Source organism: Rhinopithecus roxellana, chromosome 6, assembly GCF_007565055.1.
Source record: "Rhinopithecus roxellana isolate Shanxi Qingling chromosome 6, ASM756505v1, whole genome shotgun sequence".
Lineage (NCBI taxonomy): Eukaryota > Metazoa > Chordata > Mammalia > Primates > Cercopithecidae > Rhinopithecus > Rhinopithecus roxellana.
The window spans coordinates 89,216,231-89,236,696 of NC_044554.1; the positions used below are offsets into that span (position 1 = coordinate 89,216,231).

The following is a 20,466-nucleotide window of genomic DNA, read 5'->3' on the forward strand; positions in this document are numbered from 1 at the left end:
GTATTTTTAGTAGAGACAGGGTTTCACTATGTTGGCCAGGCTGGTCTGAAACTCCTGACCTCAAGTGAGCCTCCTGCCTTGGCCTCCCACAGTGCTGGGATTACAGATGTGAGCCACCACACCTGCCCGGCCCAGAGGCTACTTTGAATATTCAAAGGTTCACAGGCTGGCAGCTAGTAAGGGGCTTCCCTAGTATAAGCATTACAGAGCAAATTGACCATGCCTGCAGGAAGATTTAATAGAGCAGAGCAGCAAGACTTTTATGCCTAAAAATTCTAAAGTTATTAAAAATATGTATATTTAATTTAGCTCATGTCTTTAAGACAAAGCCATCTAGTGGATATTTAATAATTACTTGAAGGAAGGAAATACAGTACCAATACCAATATTGCAGATGTCTATAAATCCCAAATAATTGAAATCTTGCAGGTCAAAGAAATAGTGATTGCTTCTAAGAAAGAGGCAAATTCAAAGAAGTTCTCTTGCTAATTGAGAGAACTGACTTACTTACCAGGCAAACCAAGGAAGACGATGGAAAGGAGGAAAATTATACAGATATTTTCAGGGTGTGGAGATGGATGTTTCAGAAATCAAATGGGGAAAGAAAACAGAAGGAGAACAGAAAGAGTTATGGTATCAGCAATGGGAAATGGAAGAGACAAATTCCTGAAACTGGGGAAAACTGTATTGCAAATTACCAGATTATTTTGAGAATGGAGGAGTGGGTCGAATCATAAAATGAAAAAGCGTATTTAATTAAATGGAAATAAAGACTTTTATAACCTGAAAACATCAGAATTATGTAGTTGTATAGAAGACTTCAGTGATTTTAGTAAAAGGGAAAATTATCTAAAATGTTAGATGACACTAACAAAAATAACTTAACAGTTAGTAAATTCACCTTACTTTTATTTTACACATTCACACAAACATTTCATGTAAGTATTCTTCCTTAGGACCTTTAATGATTTTTCAGTGATGCAGTGATGATATGTAATATGTAATAACTAAAATCAGGCCATGTGCAGTGGTTCACACCTGTAATCCCAGCACTTTGGGAGGCCAAGGTAAGAGAATTGCTTGAGCTCAGGAGTTCAAGACTGGCCTGGTGAAACCTCGTCTCTACTAAAAATACAAAAAATAGTCGGGCATGGTGGTGCATGCCTGTAGTCCCAGCTACTCAGGAGGCTGAGGTGGGAGGATGGTTTGAGCCTGAAAGGCAGAGATTGTAGTGAGCCGAGATTGTACCACTGCATTCCATCCAGCCTGGGCGACAGAGCGAGACCCTGTATTGAAAGAAAAGAAAAATTACATAAACATTGTTTTATATTGGCATAGGTGTTTGTTATTATTCTCAACTTAAACTGGTAACAAAAATTTATTCCAAAAAGTGTTTATCATTATCTCAGCTTCAATCTTGAGTTACGAATTTTGTTAAAATTCCTATCTGCTATCTGCATTGGGGCATAAAAGGTAATGGCATGTTCCTTGTAAAGGGGAGCTTACAGGTGAAGAGGTATGATGTCACCTGTGACATATACTTTTACCAAAAATGAATGATAACCGAGGAGAAAATGGTCATGGTTGGAATGCTTTGATGTCAAGGCTGGGAAAAAGGTTTCCAAAGTAGTTGAAGTCTTTAACGAGAGATTGACAAATTAGTATGAACTGTTCAGTGTCAACCACCAGATATGCCGGGAGTAGGGAGCTGCCTGACTTTCCTGGAGTGGTAGAGCTTTAGAAGTAACTGTTGTGGCTATAAGAGAACATGAATTTATTAAGGGACAGAGTCTGGGAGATGAGATTTTTGGAAAAACCAGACTTAGGACTAAGGAGGAGGTGAACTATCAGAGAATTGCATGGAAATGTCAGTACGAAATGAATCAGAGTGATTGGATATCACATTTTATTCACAAAGAGGGAGATTCAAGAAGCCGGATTGTGAAGTAACAGTAAAGGTTTTCTGGATGTAAGGAATGATAAAAACAGTACAACGATATACTTCTTTCTTTCTTTTTTTTTCTTTTAAGACGGTGTCTCGCTCGTGTACTCAGGATGGAGTGCAATGCGCAATCTTGGCTCACTGCAACCTCCACCTCCTAGGTTCAAGCTATTCTCCTGCCTCAGCCTCCCAAGTAGCTGGGATTACAGGTGCCCGCCACCACACCTGGCTGATTTTTGTATTTTTAGTAGAGATGGGGTTCCACCATGTTGGCCAGGCTGGTCTCGAACCCCTGAGCTCAGGCAATCCGCCTGCCCCAGCCTCTCAAAGTGTTGGGATTACAGGCGTGAGCCAGTGTGCTCGGCCAACAATACACTTTTTTGTTTGTCTCCCAGAAAGGAGTTTTAGTAAAGTGGTGAAAATGAATGATGGCAGATACAGGTAGTTTGAGATAAAATGGATGATGAGAAGAGGGAGGACTGACAATAGAGTATTGCCACACCATGTATATCCAAGAACACTACATTGGTAAAGGATATCCATAGAGCAGCTAAGGGTATCTTCAGTGTCTTGAATTATGAAATAATGATGACATCATCTCATATGTATTGTAGACTTATCTCATATGTATTGATTTTATATATGATAGAAATGCTGTAAGCAAAAATTTGTTTAACCAAAATACATTCACTAGACAGTTTGAAGAAATAGAAAACTACTCTAAAATTTCCTTGTTTGAAGACAACTTGATATGTGATCTGAAATTTATTATTATGTATTAATAAAAACTCATATTACCTTAGTAATATTGCTAAAAGGCAGTTTCTTTTAGATTTTATAAGCTTCAGTAGTAGCTAATCTTGTCTAGTTTTTAAATAGGTAATACAAAGATGAATACTCTTTCATAGAAAGGTCATCCTTCAGTAACTGCTTTGGGGGATTTATGGGTCTTAAAATCTCATTGGAATCTAAATTTGGTGTCAAGTCAGCTTATTTTTTGTTGGTCTACCTTGAGTGTAAATGAAAACAGATGAATGCCACCTTCCTTAACAATAGTCTTTTTCATTTTAAATCTGAAATTTTTGTTTTGGTAAAATTTTGAATTTATATTAAAGCTTTTTAAGCTTTTTTTCCCCCTAGCTATTAATAGAAGCAAACTCTTGCCGTTTATTTATGACAGAACACACATGCAGGACTTGAAAGATGTTACTAATAATGTCCACTATGAGAACTACAGAAGCAGAAAACTTGCAGCTGTGACTTATAATGGAGTTGATAACAACAAGAATAAAGGGCAGCTGACTAAGTAAGTATGTATTTTTTTCGCCAAAAAAGGTATTATTTCTGTAGTCAGTAATCATATCGTTTCATTTTCATTAAATTTCTCCTGGCTACTCAGTAGAAAATGTGGATAGTGTTCTCTATGCACAGCAGCATAAATTTATATTGTTTTGCTTTAATAGTAGAAGCTTTTTTGAATGAACCATTTTGATAGCGTTTTCACTTACAGATTATGTGGAAACAAAGGACAGGCTTTAACAAAAGGAATATTTAGATGAATTTATTCTTGGTTACCTTCTCTATTCCTATTCCAGGGAGTGAATTAGCTGGAGTTTCGTTTTCTTATTTTGGTTGTTAGAGTGGTATAAGTGACTACAAAGTGTGTAGCTTTGCCCTGTTGAGCTTATATCTCAAGCTGTGGTGGTTTCATGTTGGGGTCGAAAAAAGAGATGTGTGAGGAAGCTGGTAACCATGTCTGTGTCCTACTTTTTAGAAATCTGTCATTATTGAAGATCATAATTACGTCATATGTCACTTAACAATGGGGATACATTTCTGAGAAATGTGTCATTGGGCTATTTTGTCGTTCTGTAAACATCATAGAGTACCTGCACAAACCTAGATGGTAGAGCCTTCTACCCACCTAGGTTATGTGGTACAGCTATTCCTTGTAGGCTGTAAACTTATATAGCATGTTACTGTACTGAATGTTATAGACAGTTGTAACATAATGTTAAGTATTCGTGTATGTAAACATAGAAAAGGTGCAGTAAAAATACAGTATAAAAGATTAAAAATGGTATATCTGTATAGGGCACTTGGTTTGAATGGAGTTTGCAGGACTGGAAGTTGCTCTGGATGAGTCAGTGAGTGAGCGGTGAGTGAATGTGAAGGCCTAGGACGCTACTGTACACTACAGTGGACTTTATGAACACTGTACACTTAGGCTATACTAAATTTATTTCTTAAATTTGTCTTCAATAATATTTTTTGCTGTAACTTTTTATTTTATAATAACTTAAATTTTAGAAAACTTTTTGATTCTTTTGTAGTAACAGTTAGCTTAAAACACAAACACATTGAACAGATGTACAAAAGTATTATCTTTGTAATCTTTATAAGCTTTTTTCTATTTTAGAAGTTCTTTCTTTTTTCACTTAAAACTTTTTTCTTTTTTTGGGTTAAAAACGAAGACATAAACACACATTAGCCTAGGCCTACTCAGGGTCAAGATCATCAAGATGCTACTGGGCAGTAGGAATTTTTTAGTTCCTTTGGGCCACCATCATGTATGCCATCCCTTGTTTACTGACATGTCATTATGCAGTGCATAGCTGTATTGCAAAACCATTTTAAATAATGTGCATTTGTAGCTAGGTGTCATCTACCATTAGAAGATAATCCTGAAGGATCAACTATATAAATAAGAAAGACAAGTTCTCAAAGTAGCTATAGTGTTTTCCATAGTGGTTAACATGCCTCATAGTGGAATGGAAAAATGTCCCTTCTTAAATGTTTAAAATACAAGATTCTGTTTGAGGTAAGCCTCAATATGTGAACAAAAGGAAGGCTTTTTATCTCTTTTTAGCAAAATGTGTATTAACTTTGGCATAAAAATGTAAGGATCCATCATAGTGAATATTGTTCATAAAATCCTAATTCACTTTAAACTCATCATTAACGATGAACTTTTTAACTCATTAAAAGAAACATATACATAAAGCTACTGATAATATTGTATGTTAAAAGAAAATACTACTAGTACATATTTTTTGTTAAATATATGTACTTATTCAATATGTTTTTTTAAATATTTGTTATGTTGTAGATATCAGGAATTATTTATTTGTTCCCATGTCTCAAATATAAGGCTTTTTAAAGTAGTGCAGTATCATTAAGATCATTACAGTATCATTAAGTATTTTTCTGCATATACAAAATTCTACTGTGTGAATACGTGAGTTAAACTGTATCCCAGGTGAAAGCATAAATAGTAGAATTCTACTAGAAATATATCTCTTAAAGAGAGGAATCATGACCATACTTTGCCTATGCATATAAAAAAAAGAAATGTTTGCATTGCTAAAAAGCAAATTGCCCCAGGAGCGAGGATAATATTTTATGCTAATAATAAATAGGAAAATAAACATTTTACAAGATCAAGCCAAATGGGGAATGGCTGTAACTGGAATAGATATTTGATATGATTTGATAAATTAGATTGTTACTACTTCATTGAATAACACATACTGAACCTGAAAGAAATCACTTAGAAGTTTTATCTATTGGTTGTATCTTGCATTGTCTTGAAAATGTTAGCAATTTCAAAAAATATTTTTGTTAAATTTTTCTTTAAAAATCATTAACAACTTATGGTGCTTTAGCTGATGTAAGGTGCTTTTCCTCATAGGTCAGTACATATCCATGAATAACTGAAAAGAAAGACTAATGTTTAAGTAAGTGAAGTAAGCAGGTGTGAGTTTAGGCTTATTTTAATGTTCTTTTTGTATTGCTCTCATGCGACTCTCCATAGCAGTATATTCTTTGACAGTGGTTGTGGGGAGGGGTTGAGAGTTACAGGAATTTTGGAATGGAAGGTGAACCTATTGAAAATTTATAGTTAAATTGATCTTTGGCAATGTATGTTTCACAAAGTGCTAATCACACTTTGGTTTTAGAATATAAGCTAAACTTTTTAAAGATGTTAGACATTGAATAGTAAAATACATTCATGTGCCACATAATGATGTTTCAGTCAATGACTGACTGCATATATGACAAGATCCCATAATATTTTGTGTCTGTACCATAGAGCCTAAGTGTGTAGTAGGTTATACTGTCTAGGGTTATGTAAGTACACTCTGTGTTGTTGACGCAGTGACAAATGAATTTCTCAGAATGTATCCCCATTATTAAGCAGTGCATAACTGTAGATCAGTTTATCTTATATTTAATTTTCTGAGATAGTTTTGGGCAAACTGTAGCGTCTGTTGAAACATGAAATAAAAATTAAAAATATATGTGTAGTTGTCTGAAAATGTGCCTTTCTATTATGTCAATAGCCCTAGAACAGTTCTGTTTTAGAGGGACTTAAAACAAGAATTAGATTGTGTGGTTTCAATCTGAAGAATAGCTGAACTTGTCCAGTCAGCTGTAATTTGTCTCAAAGTTAGATCTGGAGAAGTGGATGCTGTTCTTAGCAGCTATCCAGTAATTACAACTGTTTCTGACAAAGAAAGTATGGAGCCATCCAAGTACTTACATCCTTAGAGAATGCATCTTGCATCCCTGTATGGAGGGTGATGGGTGGTTGAAAGCCACAGAAAGGCTAACCTCTCAAATCAAAGAAAATTCAGCAAGGGTTTATAAAGGAAAGGGGAGAAGAATTGGTCATATCTAGATGGCTGATCTGTTAAAGGAGGTGATCCCCAGTAAGAGGAGGGCCATCTTTTTTTTTTTTTTTTTTTTTTTTTTTTTTTTGCTAAACTTCCTTCTTGAAGTTTTATCTGCCTCCTTTTTCCTTGATCTTCCTTGTACCCCTTTACTTAAAATCACATTTTATTGGTAACTCTTTTTCAGAACTGATGTCTATCATTGGTACCAATTGTGACAGTAGATACCGTGCTCCAAGTTGGGCCACACCCTAGTCTCTCTTTGCCTTATGTTTATTTTTCTGTTCTCTATAGCCTTCTCCATCAGTCATTTTGGGAAAACTTTATAAGTAAATGACTGAAAATACAGGTTTCAAAGGCAGATTCTCAGAATTCTTGATACATGACAGTTTTCATTGATCTAAATAGAAATAAAGACAATTTACTGAAAATTTCAAGTTTCAAAAAAATTTAACTTAGTTATATCTTTTACTCTTTATTCGTGTCCTTTCATGAAATTATAATGATGATAGTTGGAAGTTTTGTTTATGTTTGGTTTTAATACTCTCACGTGGCAAAACAAAATGTTGGCAACCCTTATTACTCAAAATTTTTGGAAATTTTTATATTGATCTTTGAAATTATTGAAGTGAAATTCCTTTGGAAAATTTTGCATAGTGACCTACTGACCACTGGAGCAAAAGTATGTAAATCTACTTGCTTAATTGTTCTTTAGGAAAGACCACACACATAATTTAAATGAAACATGATTGTTTTGTTACACTGCAAATGTGGGTCATGTGTAATGCAGCAAAGTAGAACTTGACTAGGCCAATCCTTATGTGGTGGCTGTAATTCTCTTATTGGTCACATGAAGGGGTGTGGCTTGCAGGGATTTTAACCTTATAAAGACAACTCTAGAAGGAGCTAAGTCTTTGGGGATTTAGTTTCATATTCGGGTTATGTTGGAACCATTTTCTTTTTCTTGTTTTACTAAGTTTTTTTCATTTCTTTGGGTTTTTAATTTCACTGATAGGTTTATAAGCTTTACCACTATATGTGGGTGGGTAAGAGTTTCCTGTTAAAAAGCAGGCAGGCAATGATATAACTTAAATAGTTTTTCTAGCCATTTAATAAAAGGTTTACTTGGAAAAAAATAGTAAATGTGAAGATAAAAAGTGATCTCCCTACATTTTCTACATTGTAAGCACAATTTTTTGTTTCGATTTTCTAAAAATTAATAAAGATGACTAGAAGTGAGGTGTTAATTTAAAAATTAAAAATTTGAAAGATCATTTTTACTGGTGAGAGACTTCAAAAAATTCATTTTAAATATGCATAAACATTTTTTCACAGTATTTGAGTATATTTGGTCAGATTATTTTTACAAGGCTAAAAAACTTACAGTATCTTAACTGTTAAATAATTGCAAATTTCTTTTAGAAACACACATTTAGCATATTTAAAACTTCGAACAGACTTTCAGAAGATAAGTGCACAGTATATTTTTATAGTGATTTAATGTCATGATTATGAACATAATTTGGGAAATAAATCAGCTTTAGTGAATTTTACTGTCAATTTTTTATTTAGGGCACATACCTTAATAATTTAATTGTGAAAGCTATGCATTTGCCTTTAATTGCAGCTTTTAGCGTGCTTTATTTTAAATGTGCTAAATCACTAATTTTTGTTCCTGTGGATATGATACAGTTGAAGGCATGTATGGCAGGGGATTTTACTATACAGGGATTTTTAATACTTAAATTTTGAATTTAAAAGAAGATTTTTTTTTTCTTCGAGATGGAGTCCTGTTCTGTCACCCAGGCTGGAGTACAGTGGCACAATCTTGGCTCACTGCAACCTCTGCCTCCTGAGTTGAAGCAATTCTCCTGCCTCAGCCTCCCAAGTAGCTGGAATTGCTCCCAAGTAGCAATTCTCCTGCCTCAGCCTCCCAAGTAGCTGCCACCACGCCCAGCTAATTTTTGTATTTTTAGTAGAGATAGGGTTTCACCATGTTGGCCAGGCTGATCTCGAACTCCTGACTTTCTGATCTGCCCGCCTTGGCCTCCTAAACTGCTAGGATTGCAGGTGTGAGTCACTGTGCCTGGCCTAAAAGAAGATTTGAAACATCATTGCATGTTTTCTCGGCAGTCTCTTATTTTCCCCTTAGAATTACTTAAATAATAATTTAGGTGGCAAAATTACCTAATCCTTCCCAAGGATAAAGATAAACATTTTATAGATGAGTTGTATAAGTAGGAATAGATATTTCTGTCTGATTTCTAATTTAATATATTTACAATCATAATTTATTATTGGATAATCTTAACTTACTTAAATATGCATATTCAGTTACTTAAGGTTAGCAATTAAATAATTGTTTTTAGATTATTTTCTAGAGACTAAGAAATATTTTTGGGGTATTACGGGACAGTAGGAATTATAGACTCTGAAAATCTAACAGAAGCTTTGGACCCTTTCACTGGAAGAATGCTGGCAAACACAAACACACATTTGGTATGCTGTTTCAGGGCAGTCACTGACACTGGGTGTGCTCAAGAGATCAGAGGCAACTATATTAAAAACACCTGCCATTAATATGAGGAATATATTATTAAGCATCTCAACTTTTACAAAAAAAATTATATTTACACTTGGAAATGTATTTCAGCTGACTCCACTTTTAAAATGCAGGTTCTTGTTCTAAGTTAGTATGTCTGGTTAGTTTCATTTTCAGAACTTTTGATTCATTGTTTAATTGGAAAAATATGTGGCAGGTTTGCATGTAGAAGTAAGTTTTCTTTTGGTGAAGAAATATCCTTGAGTTAAATAACATTTTATTCTAATTTATGCAATTGGGAAAACAGATCATCTTAATCATAGCATTTACATCACATCTTTGTTCTTCCTTTTTGTTAAGAAAAACTAGTAGCCAATATTCGGTCCTTTTTGTTTTGTTTCTAACGTTTTCTGTCTAGCTCTCTTGCCTGCTTCCTTGATAGAAAAGAAAATTTCTGTGATGGTCAGAAATATTTAGCCTAATAAGGAGAAAAGTCACAATAATAAGAGTGTGTAAAATCAGGGTTAAAATGACTAGCCTTAAAGTTATGGGTGAAATCCAAGGTCTGGTTTTTGTTTTTAAGCCGTGAGTTAATTCTTACTTAAAAACGTAGTGTATTGCAATAAAATTTACCCATTTAAAATATAAACCTCAATGGTCAAAGCCTGTTTTTATGGAGGCAAAACAAGCATGCTTTATTAACAAAGTCAAAGAAGTAGTTATCTCTTTAATTTGTCCTAGGGTATTGAATGATTTTCAGAGATTCTCTAAGCAAAGAGCCCATTTTCTGCTCCTTTGCTAAAAGCACTAGGTACTTTGGCATTCTCTTGTGTCTCTGTGAGAAAGTATATTAGCCTTAACATAAAGCCCACCTGTAAATATATCTCAGTGTGAAAATTTTGAACACAATTCTTCAAGGAGATTTGAATCCGTGGGACTTTAACGTCAACAGAGTGAACTTTTTTTTTTTTTTAACTATGCTTATGTCTATTTTTTTGGCATTTAAAAATAATTATTAACAAAATATTTGCTCCTGATTATCTCTAAAGTATGTGTGTGTGTGTTTTAAATCCCTGAACGTCTTTAAAACTTAAGACAATGAAGTATTTGAGTTAAATGGAATGAATTTTCAAGAGCATTGAAGTTATAAGGGGCCTAGAAATATTCTGTATGCCTAAATAGTGCTCTAAGTATTGACTAGTAGTTGTTTCCAGCATATCAGTTCAGTTACCAAAACAAATAATAATTTTTGTGTTCTTAGTAGCTGTCTTAGAAGAGACGGTAACACTTGAAATTTTGGTAAAAAAATTTTGGTAAAAATATTCTACATATGTTAACTTCATTACTTATTTTCTGTTTTTCATGTTAAAATGTTGTTTAAAGAACAATATTAAATGATTTTCATCGAATGTTTTATTCTGTGAATGTATTTTGGGAATTTTTTCCCATTTTCCTTCTACAGTTTATTTGGTATGTCATCCTTAGATTTGATATGCAGTAGGTTTAGAAAACATCTTTGTTTTTTAGATTTTTTTCATAATAATCAAGTTTTATATATGAAATATGATGGAAAGAAGTTCTAGGTTATAAATATATTAATAATGACATACATATATAGCATCTCATTTGTTTTCATCAGCTGTTTCATAGTTCTGTATTATAATTTTTATTCACAGACATTTAATGATTACCCTTAATATTCATGACAGGAGCCCTCTGGCACAAATGGAAGAAGAAAGAAGGGAGCATGTAGCTAAAATGAAGAAGATGGAGATGGAGATGGAGCAGGTGTTTGAGATGAAGGTCAAAGAAAAAGTTCAAAAGCTGAAGGACTCTGAAGCTGAGGTAATCAGTCTAATATTCCATCTCTTAGCGGACATTGTGTTCCTTTTTAAGTAGTGTCTTCAGTAAAATTTATAGATAAAATAACCTTTTACGCATGTTTTTCAAAATTAATACCCTAGTGTAACAAAATGGAGAAATTTCTAGAAGCAAGCACTGTGTTTATAATAATATATGCTTCAATAGGTAAGTGCTTGGACATAGTATATTAGGTAGGACAGTGTAATAGAATACTTACACAATGAATTATTAAAGTTACGATGAACAAGTTTGAGTTGTGAAAAAATAAAATTACAAACCGTTCCATACAGGTAGCATAAGAACACTATGGATGAGAGTTTGGGGGTGGATGTATGCACAAAAACTAGTGTTAGGATAATAATAATTGACCATACTTATTTGTGTATGAATGAAAAAGAGAGAAATAACCTTTATTGAACTAAAGATATGCCTGGATAAATTACACACAATTAAAGGAGAGAAAATTAGGGAATGTGATAATTTTTGTTAAGGTTGGGCCTTTCTTATTTATAATGTAGTGTCAAGATAATTCCTCATGTACAACATTGGGCAGGGTAATGACAAAACATCCCAGAAGATGTATCTACTATTTTGAAACCCTTCTAGATGTTGAGTTATACATTTAGTTTCTATTAATCAAAAAGACCTCGGAGACATTTCCTTCAATAGGTGGCAAGAAAGAAAAGATGGAGAAAAAGATAAACTGAACATAAGAATCCATAGAACAGTTAGTTTGATAGATGTCTGAGAATAGTAGGAAAAAACTATGGGTCATCCCAAAATAAATCAGTGATTTCAGTTTGAAGTTTTCTCCACATAAATTTTTATAATTAAAAATTATAAAATAGGCTGGGCATGGTGGCTCAATGCCTGTAACGCCTGCGCTTTGGGAGGCTGAGGCAGGCAGATCACTTGAGTTCAGGAGTTTGAGACTAGCCAGGCCAACATGCTGAAACCCTATCTCTATTAAAAATACAAAAATTAGCTGGGTGTGGTGGTGAGTACCTGTAATCCCAGCTACTTGGGAGGCTGAGGCTGGAAAATGGCTTGAACCTGGGAGGCGGAGGTTGTACTTAGCCAAGATCACGTCACTGCACTCCAACCTGGGCAACAGATCGAGACTTTGCCTTCAAAAAAAACAACAAACGAAAAAATTCTATAAAATAATAAATTATTTTAAAATATGTGAGATGAAGGCCAGGTGTGGTGGCTCACATCTGTAATCCCAGCAGTTTGGGAGACCAAAGAAGGATTGCTTGAGTCCAGGAGTTTGAGACCAGCCTAGGCAATATGGCAAGACCCAATCTCTACAAAAAACTTTTAAAAATAACTGGGCATGGTGGCATGCGCCTGTGGTCCCAGCTACTCAGGAGGCTGAGGCAGGAGGATTACTTGAACCTGGGAGATCGAGGCTGTAGTGAACCGTGATTGTGCTACTGTACCCCAGCCTGGGTGACAGAGCTAGACCTTGTCTCAAAATTATATATATACATAATTTATGGATGGATTTATATATATATATATATATATGGATGACAATAATATAAAATATTTTTAAAACAATCTTTAATGATAAAATTTAGTAAGATCCCTGTGTTTTATGTGGCTTCACTGATATTTGTATCTAAGTATATTAAGAAGAGATTCAGATCTCTTCTGTTACATTCTTAGAGTTGATCGCATTGCCTTTATAATTACTGCATAAAATACGGAAACCTTTTTTTGACTAAAGGCTTAACAAAAGTACTGTAATCCATTGAGTAAATAGAATGCATGACATGAAAATATTAAATAATTTCGAGGAAATGTTTTTATTCCACATCATTTCTCTTACATTATTGGGCTTTTCTTGTAATTTCTTACTAAAATCTTTCACTGTTGTTATATTTGTTGTGAGTTTAATTTAGCCGGGATATAGAATAATTCCTCCTGGTTTGAGACTGCTGAGCACTACAGGATTAGCATCCCTGGCACTGCCACTAAATGCTAATGGCAGTGCCCTCCTATCATTGGGCAAACCAAAATGTGCATGCACACACACTCCCAATCAAGAATCACTGTCTTAGCTGTTTCTATTGTGTTATAAATGAATAGTTAAAGTTCTTAACATGACATTTTGGAGATTAATTTATCAGCCTGTTAAATATATGCATTGAATCTCTACCTCTTCAGTAATTCACATATAATCTGGAAAATCTATATCCAAAGGGGGGTTGAAAAACAGGAATAATCAAGAGTCTACTACATTATCTCCACACTTAGATTCCATTGAGAATCTAAAAGTAGTTTAACTTATATTTGAGGGAAATGTATTTTAGGACATGTTGCTAAGAGTAAATATTACAAATAAGTAATTGTGAATCTGTAGCCAAGGAACCCTTTGGAAATTTTCATGATTACTCTGAATGGTGAAGATAGTTTTGAATAGTTCTTTGAAGGATGGAATGTTAACATTTAAAGGACCTGTGAAGAGCTCTGGGCCAAGGTTCCCACCAGATACTCTAAGCCATTAGAGAATTAGGCATGCTCATTCTAGATTCTTTGTCTTTTATGAAACCACATCTAGAGTGTATTTACCAACATCCCTGTGGTAATGAGTTTGCAAATCATCATGTATATGATACATGATGTATATTATGTAAATATGATACATGTGAATACATAAATAGGTAAAGAAACCCTTTTAGCCTTGTTTAATACAGTTTCTCCTTAAATCCATTACGCTGGAAATACTTGTTTGGGGCACAACTAGCAGCACAGTACATCAGTCACAGCACCAAGCATCTTTCATTTATTGTGTTGTCTAGTGCACACCACAGCCCTACAAGGTAGATATTATTGCCCATCTCTCCTCTATAGATAAGAAGAAGGATAAATTAACTTTGTATGCCAGCATTTGAACCCAGTTAATTTTTAAGTTTGCTATTAATTGCTAGATAGGTTCACAGTCCTGTTTTTCACAACTTTAGAATGGAAAAAGCTCTGAAAACTGCAAAACCTAACATGAACTAAGTTTTAATCCTACATATTGTGAATATTTATATATTTTACTGAAACAAATAAAAAGTAATGTGTTTGATTATACTTGCTGCCCCAGATAGCCCAGAAGGTATTTTATAAATATAGTATGTACTTATTTCTAAACAGTGTTGTGGTTTTAATAACTGAAAAATGTTGAACTTCGAAAGGCGTCTGACCCCATGGGTTTCTTAAGAGTGAGATTGTGACCTATAACTTTATCTACATGCAGTTAACACAAAAGATAATTACTTACATGTAACATAAATGTAAGTTAAAGAATGATGACCACTGTAAGCCTACCACTTGGCTTAAAAAAATAGAATGTTATCAACTCATTTGAAGACCCTGTGTGCCTGTCCCCTATTGTATCTCTCTCTCTCTCATTCCCAGAGGTAACTACTATTCCGAATTGTGTATATGTGATTCCCTTGCATTTAAAAAAAATAACTAGAGACATTTTCTTATGTTCCTACTTTCTCACGTTTGTTAGTAACTTGTTTGCTGTCATCAGGAAGATTTTACCTCAGATTTACTCATGTTTGCTTAAGTGTGTCTTAGGTGATTCTGTTTTGTAAGAATTGCATGAAATAATTGAAATAGGAATAAATCTGAAGTCACTTCGGGCTTGCAAAAAAGAAAAATTGTATGCAAAGTTATATAGTATATAATATGCATATTATATATATAATAACGTTATATATTAATTAACATTATGTTAATATTAACTCACCAATGTAGTAAAATCTATAACAGAACATCATTCCTGGATAACCGAAGGTTTTGAATAGTCCTTGGATATTTGGCATAGGAGGATTTAATCTGCTTTTTAAAATTTGTTGACTTTTTTTTTTTTTCAGAAATGGATTGACTTGCACCTAAATGAAATTATTTATCTAATGATCTCTTGGACTTAAAGCCCTTTGTTTCTGCAGTTACTTTGCATGAGTGTTTACTACCTCTCAGTCAGCATTCTTTACAGCATTAATACACGCAGGAGGAAGGACCACCTGCGTTAGAATCACTGTAACTTGTTGAAAATCCACATTTCCAAACTGAACACCCAGATACTCTAATTCAGTACATCTGAGTGAGGTTTAGGATTCTGTATGTTTAGCAAACATCCCAGGTGATTTGCATGAAGACCAGTGTCTGAGAACCACTGCTTACAGGAATCAGAGTACTTTACTGGCATCTTTGAACTCCTAGGATCCTAAACTACCTGCTTTCTTTTTACTTGTCTTAGCTTTCTAAACTTGGAATTAGGAGATTTATTCAAGTCCTGGTTCTTCCACTTTCTGGCTAGCAATCTTGGGCAAGTCATTTAAATTCTGCAACTGCGTCCTCATCTGTACAATAAGAACAGTGATGTCTTCACTGCCCAGCCTCCAGCATATTTGTGATTAAAGAAAAATGAGATAAGATAGTAATTTTCCATTATAAAGTACTCCATCCACACTGTTAAGTTTGTTGCTTTTTTTTTTTTTTTTTTTAACTGTTTCCCAAGATTATTGTCTTGGGTCACTGGCCTTTTGGGTGGGTCCTAAAGTAGGTGGAGTCCTTGACAGTGCTTTCCAGGTAGTACTCTGAATTTACAATAGAGCTATTCAATGCTCATACTCCTATAATTAGGGTGTCTGTATGAAACATACTTCTGCTTCTGATTTCTTAGTTTTGTTTTATATACTGTGCTATGATTTAGCTCCAGCGGCGCCATGAACAAATGAAAAAGAATTTGGAAGCACAGCACAAAGAATTAGAGGAAAAACGTCGTCAGTTTGAGGATGAGAAAGCAAACTGGGAAGCTCAACAACGTATTTTAGAACAACAGAACTCTTCGAGGTAACTAATAGCAGATTACTAATAAATTAATAATGTATTAATGAAATTAATATGTGTATTAATGTTTTAAAGAATTGTTTTCCTATTTATTTAAAAAACATTAGAATAACACTTAAGAAGTCATCACCCATTATCATGCATTCCAAACACAATGGTTTTCATGGATAAATATTTTTATATGGATGGATACAGTCTGTGTCCATTAGCAGTATTTTTTCAGTACATCTTTCATGACTTAATCTTCATAATTATGATTTAGCAGCTTCATAACATTCTCCCCAGTTAACTCACCTTAATTGGATTTCTTACCTCCTCCCCCCAATTGTTGGACATAAGGGTTGTTTTCAATTTTTGGCACACAAAGGGAACATTCTTCAAAATCTATTACATATTTAGGAATACATTTTAACTGTACTGGATTATGTTTTTACGATAAAATTCTTAAGACAAAATATTAGTCATTTAATTTCCTTTACAGCTAATCAATTACTTTCTCTTAATTTATACAAAATTCAATAATATTTGAATTTTTGGTTTTCTTTTCTTTAATAGTTTTATTTAAAACTGAAAAGTGGCATTCCTATAAGGATTATATGGTTTTTCCTCGTTACTAAACATTTTCAGATTTGACCTTTGTTCTACTACACTATACTACTATTAGCATTTTCTCCAAAGAAGAGGAAAATAGATTTGTAAAAGCAGTTGCACTGCAGAATGCAAATGACAGTGGGGGAAAAGAACACCCTATTTGATGCTAGTTGATATTTTTTAGTTTGTGCTGTTTCATTTGGAAATAATTGTTCTTGTATATTAAAATTGGGTTTTGCCATATTTTTTACTATTTATCCTGGAGTTTTTGTCAAATATCTGTCTAAGAAAATACTATTATAGATTAACATTGTCTTGGCTGTTTACTTCTAAGTCTTTTAATTTTTTTCAGTGAAAAAGTATCTGAAAATCCCAACATTGTTGTAATTGGGTTAGCTGCTGTTGTCATGTTTATCAAATGGTTACTCATCTTGGTTATTTCCCTTTCATCATTTAGAACCTTGGAAAAGAACAAGAAGAAAGGGAAGATCTTTTAAACTCTCTATTGACCACCAGTTACGTATTAGTTGCCAATATGCCAGCTTGGACATCAGTGTTTGTTGGATCCGTTTGACCAATTTGCACCAGTTTTATCCATAATGATGGATTTAACAGCATGACAAAAATTATTTTTTTTGTTGTTGTTCTTGATGGAGATTAAGATGCCTTGAATTGTCTAGGGTGTTGTGTACTTAGAAAGTAACAGCTCTAAGTACCTTTCCTACATTTTCTTTTTCTTTTTTTATTAAACAGATATCTTCAGTTTAATGCAAGAGAACATTTTACTGTTGTACAATCATGTTCTGGTGGTTTGATTGTTTACAGGATATTCCAAAATAAAAGGACTCTGGTAGGTTTTCATTGAGGATAAATTGCCATAATATGATGCAAACTGTGCTTCTCTATGATAATTATAATACAAAGGTTCCATTCAGTGCAGCATATACAATAATGTAATTTAGTCTAACACAGTTGACCCTATTTTTGACACTTCCATTGTTTAAAAATACACATGGAAAAAAAAACCCTATATGCTTACAGTGCACCTAGAGCTTTTTTATAACAACCTCTTTTTGTTTGTTTGTTTTGGATTCTTTAAATATATATTATTCTCATTTAGTGCCCTCTTTAGCCAGAATCTCATTACTGCTTCATTTTTGTAATAACATTTAATTTAGATATTTTCCATATATTGGCCCAGCTAAAATAGAATATAGCATCTTTCATATGGTAGGAACCAACAAGGAAACTTTCCTTTAACTCCCTTTTTACACTTTATGGTAAGTAGCAGGGGGGAAAATGCATTTATAGATCATTTCTAGGCAAAATTGTGAAGCTAATGACCAACCTGTTTCTACCTATATGCAGTCTCTTTATTTTACTAGAAATGGTAATCATGGCCTCTTGAAGAGAAAAAAGTCACCATTCTGCATTTAGCTGTATTCATATATTGCATTTCTGTATTTTTTGTTTGTATTGTAAAAAATTCACATAATAAACGATGTTGTGATGTAATAGTGTGTGGGGTCTTAAATATCCTACAGTGGATGTACTAGACTAGAGTATGTTTGGGAAGAAGCTTTTCAACTTGAGTTTGCCTCCTCTACGATGACATCTCTTATATGCTTGTCTTATTTAGAATGCATATGTGCTGGTTTTCTAATTTAAGAGATACCATATCTCTATTCATTTCTATCTCTCATTTGTATACTTATTTTTCTGAGATCAATTTTTTTTTTTTTCCCCCAGACAGGGTCTTGCTTCATTGCCCAGGCTGGAGTGCAGTGGCACAAACATGACTCACTGCAGCCTCAACCCTCTGGACTCAAGCAGTCCTCCTGCCTCAGCCCCCTGAGTAGCTGGATTGCAGGCGTGTACCACGACGCCTGGCTAATTTTTCTATTTTTTGTAGAGATGGGGTTTCATTATGTTGCCCAGGCTGATCTCAAACTCTTAAGCTCAAGTGATCCACCCACCTCAGCCTCCCAAAGTTCTGGGATTACAGGCATGAGCCATCATGCCTGGCCTCTGAGAACAGTTTCTAACTCATTCAGATTAAGTATACTCTCAAGTTCCTGGAAACTGAAATTTTTTTAACTGGAAAGAGGGTGGTGTAATTTCTTTTCTCAAGGTCAAGTGACATAGATTTTAACATAATGCATAATTTAAGTAAGAAATTAAGTAATTAATGTAGCCCAGTTTATTATTTTGAAATGTTTTACCCTGTTTACTTTTTAAAAGTAAAGACCTAAGCAGAGGGAATAATTATAAGTCAATAGCAGAGAGATTGTTGTTTGGGTGTTTATTTTTTTCCGTTTTTGTGTTGAGAGATTGGGTTAACACCTCTAGCCAAAAATGTTTGGTTTTAGGGAGGCTAAGAACAACCTACTGAATTTGGAGAATGCAAAGGTAAGAAAGGTATATAGACTGCCTGCCTAACTGGTTAAGTACTACTGCTTCTGGGAAATATTATTTCAAAATTATATATATTATTATAAGAAATTTGTAAGACACATTCATTATTCTACCATGCTAATGAAAACTTTCAGAAGTCTTTATCCATGGCATGCCCAGGGTTTCACCTGAATCTGATATAGCATCTATATAACTGTACTTTTACTAGGACTTTCGATTGTTGACTCCAGGCTTAAGTATGTCAGAAGGCTCTTTTTGCTGTTTGGCCTGTGGATTTCTGAGAGGATCATTCACAATACATGTAAAATTCAGGTAGGCCTAAGGAAAGGCCAGCTTGTAGACAGCAAAATGGCAATGTCTGTTCTCCAGGCATTATGTAATTGAAGTATCCTGTTAGCCACTGTCTTTTTGCTAATTAAGTGGGGCTGAACAAGTAAGCACTAATACCGGTGAACCACTTGGGCACCTTGTGGATAGAATTTTGCTGCCACCTAGTGGAATGGGATATCATTGCTTCCATAGCAGGTTCACAAGCAAGTTAAGTGGACACAGCTTATTTCTGTGTAGCTCAGGCTGTAATCTTGAAAGCTGAGGAGATACCCATGCCTCTCGGACTCATTAGCTGGGTGTCACATTACCACCTGCACACTCTGACCCACCGCATCTTAATATGTTTTATCCTCTTGGAGGAACTAATCTAGGAGTAGAAGTCAGAACATGGTAGGTAAGGGGAAAAAAGGAAAGCTGGCTTGATAGCTACGAATGCATCAGCAGCAAAATGTTGACTCAGAAAATTATCTAGATCACGGTCTCCAAACCTGATGCTGTTTCCTTACAGAAATATTTGTTGAGCATGTGTCCATAATTATATGTATTGATCAACAAAAATATGTGTCAACAAATGTACTGCTACACTAATGTGAACATTATGAAACAAAATTTGAAAGAGTGAAATAAAAAGGTTTGCACTCTTTTGCCAAGCCCCAACGAATTATTACTTTCCACCTTGGAGGCCATCAATCTAGGTAGTATGTGGATAGTTAATAGTTATTGTTGAATCACCAGGGAAGGTCCTAGTGAAGACCGCTGTAATGTCCTACTTGATTTGAAAGGAAAATTTGCCACATCAGTAAATCGCAGTCCTTTCTGATAATAAGCTTGCAAATGTAAGTCCTTGTACTTCATTCAGAATTTTACGTGCCCCTTTTGTAATAACTTCCCGTAGCTGTCCTGTTCCAGATGGTAACCTAAGTAGTTACATGTGTTATTTAATCCTTAATGATAACAATTGGATAAGTTATCTATTAGGATAATTTATTAATACATTAATAAATGAATAAGTTGCTAAACATTTTAAACCTTGTTTCCTCATCTGCAAAAGGATGAGGGAACTGAGGGTTTAAGATGTTTAGTAGCTTATTCAATAGGTGGTAACTGGCAGAACCAGAGTTTGAACTGGTCTTGGTTACATCAGGGCCTGTGCTTAAATCTTAAGCCTTAGGAGTATATGGTCTGCTACACTGCTACATTTCTGAAGCATGATCTTCTACAGAGTTGTTAGCACGGAGCAGAAGCTCCCTGAT

The 20,466-nt window shown here is 34.3% G+C and overlaps 1 protein-coding gene across 4 annotated transcripts in view; it reads left to right on the forward strand.

Moving 5' to 3' along the window:
• SEPTIN7 (septin 7) overlaps positions 1-17,983 on the forward strand; it is a 104,848-nt gene extending 86,865 nt beyond the window's left edge. For all 4 annotated transcript variants that reach the window (XM_010361128.2, XM_010361129.2, XM_010361131.2 and 1 more), the window contains exons 11-14: positions 3,123-3,248; positions 10,867-11,002; positions 15,741-15,880; positions 16,926-17,983. In XM_010361128.2, the coding sequence (XP_010359430.1) occupies positions 3,123-3,248; positions 10,867-11,002; positions 15,741-15,880; positions 16,926-16,965 (442 nt within the window). In that variant the 3' untranslated portion in view covers positions 16,966-17,983. The remainder of the gene's footprint in view (positions 1-3,122; positions 3,249-10,866; positions 11,003-15,740; positions 15,881-16,925) is intronic.
• The last annotated feature ends 2,483 nt before the right edge of the window (positions 17,984-20,466 follow it).